This window comes from Pristis pectinata, chromosome 2 (genome assembly GCF_009764475.1).
Source record: "Pristis pectinata isolate sPriPec2 chromosome 2, sPriPec2.1.pri, whole genome shotgun sequence".
Classification (NCBI taxonomy): Eukaryota; Metazoa; Chordata; class Chondrichthyes; order Rhinopristiformes; family Pristidae; genus Pristis; species Pristis pectinata.
The window spans coordinates 20384979-20398116 of NC_067406.1; the positions used below are offsets into that span (position 1 = coordinate 20384979).

Consider the following 13138-nt stretch of genomic DNA (forward strand, 5'->3'; position numbering starts at 1 on the left):
CAGGAACTCATTCAGTTGAATATTTCCACAGTACATATTTAGTGGTAATCCCTTATAAATAATAACCTCCAGCATACTATGCCTACAATGTATACCATCTCCAAACACACTAAAGCAACAGAACTTAAATTCATAATCTGTACCACCTAGACGGACACCTCATCTAAAATCTCCTTCCCCTTACAAAATCCTTGACTATGTTGTATCCTCCCAAATTCATGCCAATCCTTTCCAGAATTCTATGTTTAAATCCTTCCAATCTGGTTGCCAGCTTTTCCACAGTACTTAAACGCTCCTTATCAAAGTCAACCACATCACCCAACTCCACTGCCTCTTCTAAGTTGGCCCTATATTTTGAAATTCCTTAAAGTACCCTCGCTGCCTAACATTTTTCTGCTTCAAAATAGACCTTTGGTCATCTGTTCTGATGTCTTTCTATAGTTGTGTCAAACTTTGTTTCATAATGTTCCTGTTAAATATCTCTACCTATTTCAGTACATTAGTGACCCCTCTTAAATGTAGTTTGTTGTTACTATATTCCCAAATGCAAATATGGTTTATACCCAAAATTGTTTCCGACCAATGCAAATATTGTTTCTACCTAAAACTTTTTTTGAGAGGAAGAAGGTTCATGAAAACAGCCCAAGTGGAATAACTGCTAAGTAAATAAAATCTCTGCCAACTACAAGTAAGCCACTTAGTTAATAACACTAATTTCAGCACTGGCTGATAGCAAAAAGCTAGTTTCTAATTTGTAAAGGACATGGAAAGAAATCTATTATTCTTTTCATGTTTGTCAATAATGATGGCTGAGTTGCAAATAATTTGGCATTATGTGGTACCCAAGCCAGTTTTCTATATATCCCATTTCTAAGTACTAGTTTTGCACTCATCATGTAACATGAGGGAATTGAGAAAGAACGATACTTACTCATAAGGAGATTTGAAATGGTTATGGGAGGCCTCGAGACAGATGTTTGTGATGAAGACGGCGTTGAAGAACAAGATAGCATGGTTCTGTAGCTGGAAGTGTCCCAGGATCCTCCTCCGTGACTTAAAGAACCAGATGTCAGAGAGCCTGCAAGTCCAATCTGTTGCACTGGTGTTGAGTGAGCTGCAGTCCTTTTTTTTAAAAAAAAAGGAACAGCATAAAGATGAACAGTCAATTGCCAACTGTAAAATTTTGTTTCTTTGAAAATGTATCCTCAATGGGCCTATCTGACTTTCACTTGATTTTAACTATAGCAATAAAGTTGGAAAATAAATGTTCTTGTTTCATTTCCAGGCAGTTTATTTGTTGAAATTGGTCTTCAGAAATTGTGGAAAATGAGCAGAACAGCTTGTTGGTACTCCTTTGCATTTCCCTTTCCTCTGAATTCACATCAAATGGCAAGTAAAATGGACTGCTAGTATTATTGTGTAAGATATACATTTACATCTCTGAATTATGGGTCTGCAAAAACCTCCCTTATTTCACCTAAACTTCCAATTTATGAGGAAGTACTCAGCCTCCCCAGAAGTACCAGTCCTAACCTCACTTTGCGGGGAAACAAAGCCACAAAACCAGGGTCCTCCACTCCATGGTGCAAGGAATTACAATCATCCATTTACAGAGCTTTTAAAAAAGGCTAGTGCAAAACAGTACTGTAATTGACTGAAGACAGTGATACAGAAATGAAAATCATAGAAATTTTTGGTAGAGAAGGAGGTCCACTGTGAAAATGTTGGCAGTAAAAGAGAAATTCAGTCTTTTCTCAATACCAGCTCTGAACCCTCAGTCTTGCTCATCCAAGATATTTTTTTTAATGTGAAGATGGACTTTGCCTTCGTCATTTTGCAGGCAGTGAGTTCCACTCACCACCACTCTGAACAAAATCATTTTCCCTCAACTCTCTTCTAACCCTTGCACCAATTAACTTAAATCTATGTCTCCTAGTTACTGATCTCACTGATAAGGGATGTAGGTCAGTCCTCTTCCCTCTATTCAGGCTTCTAATATCTTAATTAAATCTCCTTTCAGTCACGCCTTTTGCAAAGAAAACACTCCCAGTTTAGCCAGTCTTTCCCCTTCATTAAAAACCTTGCAGTTCTGGCAAGATGTTCATAAATCCTTTCAGTATCCTGTTAGTATCTCCTTCCTTAAGGTGTCAACTGTGCAAGTTAAGTTTCTTTGAGAGTGCATCCTCAATGGGACTATCTTTTTTCCACAATATTTTTAAACTAAAGCAATAATTTTGTAAAATAATATATCTTTGTTTTGCTTACAGGCCAAGTTTAGGTTGAAATTGCAGCAGGAAGAGAACTTCTAGTGCACTTTATTTTCTCCCTCTGAGCCAGTTTGAGATCCAACCACAATTTTCACTGAGATTCCACTGGCTTTTACTTTTCAAATTGATCATATGAAACCTTTCCAAACACTTTGCTAAAATCTATGTACACCACATCAAATGTATTGTCCTCATTGACCCTCCTTGTTATATCTTCAAAACCTTTTTAATTATTTTATTCTTTAATACAAAATTACAGTGGGACAATGAGGGCAGTCTGCAATTTAATGTAATGAGTGTGAATGAGCAAACTGTTACAAACTTTAGACCACAAGACATAGGATCAGAGTTAGGCCATTTGGCCCATTGAGTTTGCTCCACCAGGCTGATCATGGTTGATTTATTTTTCCCTCTTAACCCCATTCTCCTGCCTTCTTCCCATAACCTTTGACATCATTACTAATCAAGAATCTAGCAACCTCCGCATTAAATATACCCAATGACTTGGCCTCCACAGCCATTTGTAGCAATGAATTCCACAGATTCACCACCCTCCGGCTAAAGAAATTCCTCCTCATCTCTGTTCTAAATGGATGTCCTTCTATTCTGAGGCTGTGCCCTCTGGTCCTAGACTCTCCTGCTACTGGAAACATCCTCTCCACGTCCACTCTATGCAGGCCTTTCAATATTCAGTAGGTTTCAATGAGATCCCACCTCATCCTTCTAAACTCCAGCGAGTCTAGGCCCAGAGCCATCAAACACTCCTCATAGGTTAACCCCTATATTCATGACCTCCTCTGGACCCTCTCCAGTGCCAGCACATCCTTCCTTACATATGGGGCCCAGAAATGCTCTCAATACTCCAAATGTAGTCTGATAATGTGGCCTTATAAAGCTTTGGCATTACATCCTTGCTTTTATACTCTAGTCCTCGAAATGAATGCTAACATTGCATTTGCCCTCCTTACTACCGACTCAATTACCCTAGGACTCCCAAGCCCCTCTGATTTCTGAAATCATTTCCTTTTTAGAAAATTGTCTATGCCTTTATTCCTTCTATCAAAGTGCATGACCATACACTTCCCTACGCTGTACTCTATCTGCCACTTCTTTGTCCATTCTCCCAACCTGTCCAAGTCCTTCAGCAGACTCCCTGCTTCCTCAACACTACCTGCCCATTCACCTACCTTTGTATCATCCACAAACTTGGCCACAAAGCCATCAATTCCATCATCCAGACCATTTTGCTGCTTTATCTGTTCCTTGCATTGTACCGTAGCTCAAAAGCATTTGTTAAATTAGTTGAAATATATGCTTGACGGAGTTGTTTTTAATTTAATGAATTTATTTAAATTTTCTAGATTATATCAGATTTGGAGTCTGTACAACACTTTAGAAAAGAGTTAATCAAGCTTTCATAATTATGATAAAATGGAATCTCTTAAAAATATTAATCAGATTGCATTTTACATCCCATTAGGTGATATTTAACAATTAATGCAAAAATACATTACAAGTTTCTGATACTATTTCCGGAGGGATTTATATCATAGGCTCATATATTTGTACAAAACAGAAACATACCCTTCAGCCCACCACATCCATTCCAACCTTTCAACCCATGTACACTAATCCCATTTGTCTGCATTAGGTTCACAGCCTCCATGCATTGCCTATTTAAGTGCCTGTCTAAATGTCCCTTAAACAAAGTAATTCTATCTGACTCCACCACCTCCTTAGTCAACAAGTTCCAGGTATCATCCACCTTCTGTGAACAAAAAAAACTTTTCCTTCTGATGCCTCTTAAATCTCCTTCCTCTCACTTTAAGGCTATGCCTTTTTTTTAAATATCCCTAACCATGGGAAAAAGATTTCAACTATCTACCCTATCTATGCCTCATAATTTTATATACTTCTATCAGGTCACCCCACAGCCTCCTTCACTCCACAGAAAACAAGCTCAGCCTATCCAAAGTCTCCAATAACTAGTCCTCCAAACCTGGCAATACCCTGGTGAATCTCCTCTGCACTGTCTCCAGGGTAACTATATCCCTCCTATAGTGTGGAGACTAGAACTGAACACAATACTCCAAGTGCAGTCTAACCAATGTTTTGTAAGATTTTAATATCATGTCCCAACTTTTATATTCCAAGTCCTAACCTATGAAAGCAAACATGCTATATATATTCTTTACCAGCCCTTCTACCTGTGTTGCCACTTTCAGGGAACTATGGATTTGGATCCTAAGGTCCCTCTGTTCATCAACATTCCTTAGCGTCCTACCATTTACTGTATATATCCTACTCATATTTGATTTCCCAAAATGCATCACAAAGCCCTTGCCAGGATTAAATTCCATCTGCCAATGCTCCACCAACTTTTCATCTGACTATATCCTGCTGTAGCCGAAGACAACCTTTCTCACTGTCCACACCAACTTTTGTGTCGTCTGCAAGCTTACTAATCATACCTCCTGCATTCATGTGCAAGTTGTTAATATATCACAAACAACAAGGTTCACAGCACTGATCCTTGCAATACACCACTGGGTTACAGACTTCCAGTCAGAAAAGTGTCCTTCTACCACTACCCTCTGCACTATATTACCAAGCCAATGTTGGATCCAATGAGCTAGTTTGCCTTGGATCCCACATGCCTTAAAACTTCTGGACCAGCCTACCACATTGGACCTTGTCAGATGCCTTAATAAAGTCCATAGAGACAGCATTTAGAATCATAGAGTCTTACAGCATGGAAAAAGGTCCTTTGACCCAACTCATCCATGTCAACGGTGTTGTCCATCTGCCCGCGTTTGGCCATAGCCCTCTAAACCTCTCCCATTCATGTACTTATCTAGATGGCTTTTAAATGTTGCTAATGTGCCTGCCTCAACCTCTATTTCTGCCAGCTCGTTCCAAATACGCACCACCCTTTGCATGAAGAAACTGCCCCTGATGTCCCTTTCAAATCTCTCGCCTGTGACCTTCAACCTATGCCCTCTTGTTTTTAGCATCTCCACTCTGGGAAAAAAAACTATGTGCTTTCACCCTGTCTATGCCCCTCATGACTTTATACACCTCTATCAGGTCACCCCTCAATTTCCAATATTCTAGGGAACAAAGTCCTAGTCCATGCAACCACTCCTTGTAACTGAGGCCCCAAGTCCAGGCAACATCCTACTAAATCTTTTCTGCACTCATCCTAATTTATTAACATCTTTCCCAAAACAGGCTGACCAAATTAACCACCCTGCCTTCATCAGTCTTCTTAGCTACCTCCTCAAAAAACTCAATCAAATTAGTGAGGCAGGATTTCCCCACACCATGTTGACTATCGATGATCAGCCCCTACCTTTCCAACTGTAAATAAATCCTATGCTTTAGGATTTTCTCCGATAATTTCCCTACCAGTGGCATAAGGCTCATTGGCCTGTAATTACCTGGCTTATCCCTGCTGCCCTTCTTAAATAAAGGAACAACATTCACTAGCCTTCAGTCTTCTGGCACCTTGCTTGTGGTTAGATAAAATGTAAAAATCTCCCTCAGGCCCCCAGCTATCTCCTCCCTTGATTCCCATAGTAACCTGGGAGAGATTTCATCTGGCCCTGGGGATTTATCAACCCTTATCCATTCCATGATATCTAACACCTCCTCCTTCTTAATTCTGACCTGCTCCAGATTATGCATGTACCCTTCCCTCAACTCACTATCTTCCATGTCCTTCTCCTAGATGAATACAGATGAGAAATATTCATTTAGGAACTTGTCCACATTACCTAGCTCCACACATAGATTACCCCTTTGGTCCCTAAGGAGACCAACTGTTTTTCTGGCTACTCTCTTGTTTCTGATATTCTCATAGAATGTCTTGAGACTCTCCTTAATCTTGCCAAGGATATTTCATGGTCCCTTTTTACTCTCATAAATTCTTAACTTCTCTCCTACACACTGTATGTTACTCAAGAGACTCCCTTGAACCCAACTGTCTATACCTGCCATATGTTTCCTTTTTTTCCCCCTGATCAAACCTGCAATATTCTTCATCATCCAAGGTTCCCTAGTCTTGCCATCTTTGCCTTTTACTGTTACTGGAACATGATGTCCCTGCAGTCTTACTAACTCTCTTTTAAAAGACTCCCACTAGCCAGCTCTCATTTTACCCACAATTTAAAAGGCTCCCAATTGTCAGCTGTCATCCTTGACATCCAAGAAAAAGCCAGAAGGAATAATGTTAAAAGAATAGCCAATTAGAATGGCCAGAAACTCAAAGACAAGATTAAAGACCTTGCATGTCTGCACCAAAGAAGACAGTGAGATTGTAAGAGAAAATAGAGCACGTCAAGGGTGAAGAAACTGTTTCCAGTGTAAGAAAAAAGCATGGCTTTAATGTGATTGGCAAAAGATTCAACAGTTTTCAAAATGGAATCTAAAGGGAATAATTTTCCTGGGATACGGTGAAAGAGCAGAAAATTGGGGCTAAACAGACAGATTAGGAATGAAAGATGAATAAACTCTTTCTATGATGCATCATTTTATGAAAATTAGAGAGAATGAAGGAGCATGGCACTACTCTGTGTTAACAAGAATCCCAGACCAGATGGAATGTTGTCTAGGTTGCTTAAAGGTAGAATACCAGAAGCTGAGATCACATTATTTCAACCTTCCTTCCATGTGGGCAGGGAGCCAAAGAATTGGAAGGCTGCAGATGTTACACTAACATTCAGAAGAGGAAAGAGATGAATTTGTTATCTGCAGCCCAGACTGAAAACTAACTAGACTTGTGGGGGGGAGAAAAAACAATGAAGACCACATTGGGATCAAGTGAATCCCTTGAGGAGTACAAGAGATGTAGGAGTACAGTTAAGAAAGAAACCAGGAAGGCAAAAACGGAACACAAGATATCCTTGGCAGAAAAGATAAAGGAGAATCCTAAGACATTCTACAAGTACATAAAGAGCAAACAGGTAACACAAGGATATTGTCAGGACTGGAGAGTTTGAAATGTAAGGAGAGACTGGATAGGCTAAGATTGTTTTCCCTGGAGCAAAGGAAGCTGAGGGGTGATCTTATAGAAGTTTATAAAATCATGAGAGACAGAGGTAAAGTGGATGGTCACAAGTCTTTTCCCCAAAGCAGGGAAGTCTAAAACTAGGGGGCACAGGGAAAAGACTTAAAGGAGACATGAAGGGCACGCTTTTCACATAGAGGGTAGTGGGTATATGGAACGATCCGCCAGAGGAAGTGGTAGAAGTGGGTATAATTACAACATTTAAAGGACATTTGAACAGGTTCAGGATAGGAATGGTTTGGAGAGAAATGGGCCAAATGCAGGCAAATAGGACAGGCTCAGGAAGGCACCTTGATTGGCATGGACAAGTTGGGCTGAAGGGCCCATATTCATGCTGTATAACTCTATGACCATTGCTAGGGACAAATTAAGTTCTCACTTGGCGAACCATTTCTGTCTGAAGACAAACACCACTTAGTCAAAGATAATCATATCTGAAAAACAGAAGTAAGATCATTGATTATGTAACATTGTCAACTGAGGGAGTGCCATAGATGTATAGTTGCACACAACTAAACAGACAATGGAGGATAACATATACCATTGCTTATTCAGAAAAAGCACAAAATTAAAGCAATGTAAGCATATGCAGACAATGTGCATGCTGCAAAAATCATGCTGCCAAACTGAACTGAACCCAATAGGCCCTTTATACCAAGCTTTCAGTGCACAATAGGACAACTCAGGATTTTCTGTGATCTGCTAAGTGCTGTACAATCTCAGGAAAATGCAAATTTAGCCCTTGCAAGGAGCTGCAGTGCAGGAGGAAGAGGAGATGTAGGAAGTGGAGTAAGGAAGGAGGCAATGTATAGAATCACTTCCTGTCAAGGCAAGGAACAACATATCAGCAACACACACAAACAAAATGCTGGAGGAACTCAGGTGAGGCAGCATCTATGGAGGGAAATGAACAGTCGACATTTCAGGCCAAAACCCTTCATCAGGATTGGAAAGAAAGATGGCATAAGCCAGAATAGAAGGGAGGAGCATGAGCTGGCAATTCATAGGTGAATCCAGGTGAAAGGGGGGAGGTGGGGGGGGGGAGTGACATGGCAACACATACTGCCAAAGCTCACTTCCCCTTCAAGGGAGTGCCCCACCTGCTTTGATTACCTTGTGCTGTGCTAGAACAGCCTCTAACCATTGCCAGCAGGAACTTCAATGTTGCCCAGTCTGCAGTGGCCTCATCGCTCACTGTCAGCACCAAGAACCATGGCACAGAGTTTGCACTCCCACTCTATCAGCTTTAAACATCTTTGCTGATAGAGTTTGAGAAAAAAAGTACTTTGTTTGTAAAAATTAAAGACCTACTAAGTTTACGATCCAGAACTGACTTGATCTCTCACATCAACAGGCCTGATCATTAAAATATCCTGCCCATGAAATTGGCCAGACCACTAACTCTCCATTCCCTATGTTCAAATGCTTTATGTTATTAAATGTGTAATTCAATTTCCACACAGAAATTATTTTAACCTGGGAAAAAAAAAATCAAGGCTGTGTGGACTTAAACAATTGTGTTCTTTAGTCCTCATGAGACCGGAATGATTTTAATTCCCAGGACTTATTTAAAGTCTGATGAACTGCAACCCCTCCAAAACCAAAAGAAATAATGTAGGTAGGGCAGAATTAACACAGAAGCTTGGAATCCAATGGAATGGCTAGGGAGGTAGGTAATGATGCTCCTAAAGGAAGAGAGAAACCTCAGAGTCCCCTCATATTGTCTGAAGAAGTGTTCCTGATTCTCTGAGACAACACTCAACAAAAATTACAAAATACAGATCTAAATTTCAGATATTTCTTTGACTCTTCAGGTCACATAAGGGAAATTAGTATTCAACTCTAAGAGCTATCTGAGTCATGGAAGTTAAAAAGAAAGTCAAAAGTGTAACAGAGTAAGAAACCAGAAAAATAGTAGAAATTACTACATAATTCCAAATAATCCTTAAATATTTTCCACCAGTCTGCATTCAACTAACATTCCAATTTCAATGCAACTCGTCACTCTCAAAGCAATCTTTTGACATTAATGTTTTCCATCACATTGAGTTTAAACTTGGCAATATTTACATGGTAAATGCTGTTTTAGATCATTTTTAAAAATAAAGCCCCAAGCAAGATAACAGAGTTTTAAAAAATAAATCATGACTAACACATACTTCTTCGAGGTTAGATAACCTCTGGTGTATCCTCACAAAAGAAAATAATGCCTTTTAGATTAATCATGGTGCATATTTCTTTAAAATCAAAACAATCCGTTCTATAGTTTCATTTAAAACCATACAAAAATGGATCACATGCATAATACACAATTTTTATAAGCAACTTATTAGTCTATCTCCAAATATGGGAAAGATTTTTACAATACATACCTAAAAGATCCTACTTTGCCAGCTCCTCTATAAGGCACAGTACCTAAAACAGTGAAATTTCATTTTTTAATGAATGTACAATTTACACTTGGAAAATGTATCGGTATCTTTTCTGGTAGCCACAGGTAATGGCACTACTTAGATTCAGAACAAGAATAATTCATTAGTTTTTTTTCTCCTGTGAAGGGAGAAGGAGAAGGAGAACGGCAACTGTTGGAATTTATATCAATTGAGCAGCTGGGTGTAAATACATTTTTATAAGAAGTTGTCAGCATAAGAAAAAATGGAGTACACGAACAAATTACTTGAAACTTTCTCAAATAAGAGTTTAAGTACAAAATGGAGTCTGTACTCCAGGAAATTTAATCTAAGAAAGACAAATAAAATGTTTACTGACACAAGGCATTACTTATCAATTGTACAAGGCATTATTAGGCTCAGGAGTAGTTTACATGTGGAATACAAATATGCCATGCTTCTACAGCCTCATTTTGGACATTTTGTTAAAGAAAGATTGGAAACTCAGAAGTAAAGCGCAAGTACTCTTTTTATTCTTCTTATGAGATTTGGCTTCATCGACAAGCCCCATATTTACTGATCATCCCTAACTCCCTTTGAGAAGGTAGTAATGAACAGCCATCTTGATGTGTTGCAGTCCATCTGCTTAAGATAGAACTGCAATATTGCTGGGTGATGAATTCCACATTTTAGACCAAATCAGGATAGAACAGGGGATCTGAGTGGAACAGATAAAATCACCACAAAAAAAGGCTCATCAACTCAGTGTCCCGGGATATTCAAGGGAGTGTATGAACCAAGCCAACTGAACTGACCATTCAACAAGGTCATAATGTCTAGAAACAGACCAGAAAATAAGCTCTAAACCCATCCAGTGGGTTTTCAATATTGTTACCTTGTCACTCATTAAAGTCTTATTCCTAAATTACTTTCACCAATTTGCAGAAGACAAATGAAGAAGACAAATGAAGAAGACAAATGAAGAAGACAAATGAAGAAGACAAATGAAGAAGACAAGCTATGGCTTGATCATTTAGGAACAGCTCTTGTCACAGATCGACAACTTGACCTGTGACTTTATCTGCTTCACAGATCCATCACAGCACTTTCAGTAGAAAAATCCTGTCAGCCTATTCCCCTACCCTTTCCTGATAGGCCCGTATTTTATTTTTCCTCAAATGTCTACCCAATTCCCTTTAAAAATCTCTAATCAATACTGTTGCCACCACTTTAACAGGCAATAAGATCCAGATCACAAGCATTCTCTGTGTAAAAGTTTCCCTCACCTCTTTCTTGTAGAGTCAGAGGTGCAGGAACAGGAACAGGTCCTTCAATGCATGCCACCCATCAAGTGCCCATGTATACTAATCATATTTACCAGTACTTGGTCTATAATCTTCTATGCCTTGACAATTCAAATGCTTATTTGGATAGTCCTCAAATGTTGTGATTCTACCTACTCTACACACTCACAGTTTACTCTGCACATAACTCAACCTTAAGATAGAGCCTCCTTTGCACCTTTTTCTGTAGATACTATGGTGACAGAGTAATTGAATTATTGCTGTAGTAACTCTGAGGTCTGGATTAACCATCCAGAGACCCAAATTCAAATCCTACCATGGCAGCTAGGGACTTTAAATTCAGTTAACAATCTGTTTTCCTGTAGCAGAAAAAAAACTCAGTTTTAGTAAGAAGTACTAAATCCAGACCCATAGCAATGTGACTTTCACATGGCCTTGAAAGGAGTGATTAGAGAGTAACAGTTAACGCTGGCCTTGCAGAGATGCTCACATCCCAAAAATAAATAAATAAATAAATAAATGCATTATACTGCAAACAAAGTTGGCATAGAGTGACCATTTGCTTGGATCTAACACTCCTACTTCAGTACAGCACAGGAACAGGCCCCTCAGCCATTCCTCTTCATGCAAAAGATGTTCCCAGACATCACAGGAGCCCATGGAGACAAGTTACATGAGGCATACAATAACTTGTTTACCACATAACCCATTTAAAACAACTTTCTCAGTTCAGACAATTGGTTTTGGAGGGCTTCTATTAGATGTAATCAGCAGTTACTCCAGGTTGAGTAAATTTGGGAGCATGCTCCCTGTCCTCAGGAATTACAGGTGCAGTCATCTCAAGTCAACAGTACTCTCCAGGTGTTGGGAGCTTTTGATGCTTTAGGTGTGTGTGTGCCTTTAAAGACTGGCTGAAGTCTCAACTCCAAAAGCTGCAAGAAGTTCAGCTAGATCTTTTCAGTAACACCTGCTGATTCTATAAAACATAGCGAAAATACCTTTGAGAGAAGGTTTTTTTTAAGAAAAACTGCATGAGAGAGACGTCAAACTGCACATGAAAAAAAGGCACAGATGAACTTCTAGCTCAATACCTCCACTTATGAAGTTCAGGATCCTGTCTGCTTTCCTAATTGCTTTCTCAACATATCCTGTCACTTTCAAAGATTCATGCGCATGCATACCATATCATTTTATTCTAACACACTTTAGAATTACGACACTTAAGATTATCTTGTCTCTCCTCCTTCATTCTGCCAAAATGTATCACCTCACACTTCTATAAAGATTCATCTCCCACTTGTCTGATCACTCTGATGGCTTACTTGTGTGGTCTTGCAGTCTGTTACTATTCTACTCACATTTGATATGAACGGGTCATTTTCAAGTTAGGAGGCTTCAATATTTACATCAACAGTCAATATTAAATTTGCTGATGCTTCAAAGATGGATGGGAAAGCAAAATTGTGAGTAGATCAGAGTCTACAAAGGCATGCGGATATTTAAATTGGCAAAAATTTGATAGGTAGAGCATGATGTGGGGAAATGTGAGATTATCTTCAATGGTAGAAAGTATAACAAAAAGCAAAATTTGGGCTATATTGTGCGTGACCGGACACGCACCTTGTGTTTGCAGCCACACAATTCCCATGGCCATACTAACCTCTTATGACCTTGCATTTCTACCTGATCACAAGGCCTCACTCCCACAGTCAATTCTCAATGTTGAATGAACAGTTATTGGGTTTCGGATGGGAGAATCTGAGGACAAGCCCACCTGACAGCCTCAGAGACCTTCAGAGAGCCACGTCAAAAGTCTTTTCGATTGTTTCCAAATATCTCCAATAATTAAGGTTTTTAAAAATAGTGAAAGCAGACTGAAATAACTTTTAAAAAGGATTGCTTTAAAAATTATAAGATAATAAATTTACTTAAAACCCATTTAACTTAAGTAAATTAGTTAAAAACTTCAACATTAAATATAGGAAAAAATATCACTTAACTTTTACATCCAGGTCTGCAACCCATTCAAATGAATGAGGTTGTGATAGATTGGCCAGCTATGGCTGGCATAAAGTTGAAGGGCCAGATACAAAGTACATTTGTCCTATT

The 13138-nt window shown here is 39.1% G+C and overlaps 1 protein-coding gene across 1 annotated transcript in view; it reads right to left on the reverse strand.

The window, feature by feature from the left end:
* LOC127567422 (probable E3 SUMO-protein ligase RNF212) overlaps positions 1–13138 on the reverse strand; it is a 72570-nt gene that overhangs the window by 14056 nt on the left and 45376 nt on the right. The window contains exons 11-12 of the mRNA XM_052010310.1: positions 9708–9750; positions 932–1122 (exon numbers count right to left, since the gene is read on the reverse strand). Of these exons, the coding sequence (XP_051866270.1) occupies positions 932–1122; positions 9708–9750 (234 nt within the window). The remainder of the gene's footprint in view (positions 1–931; positions 1123–9707; positions 9751–13138) is intronic.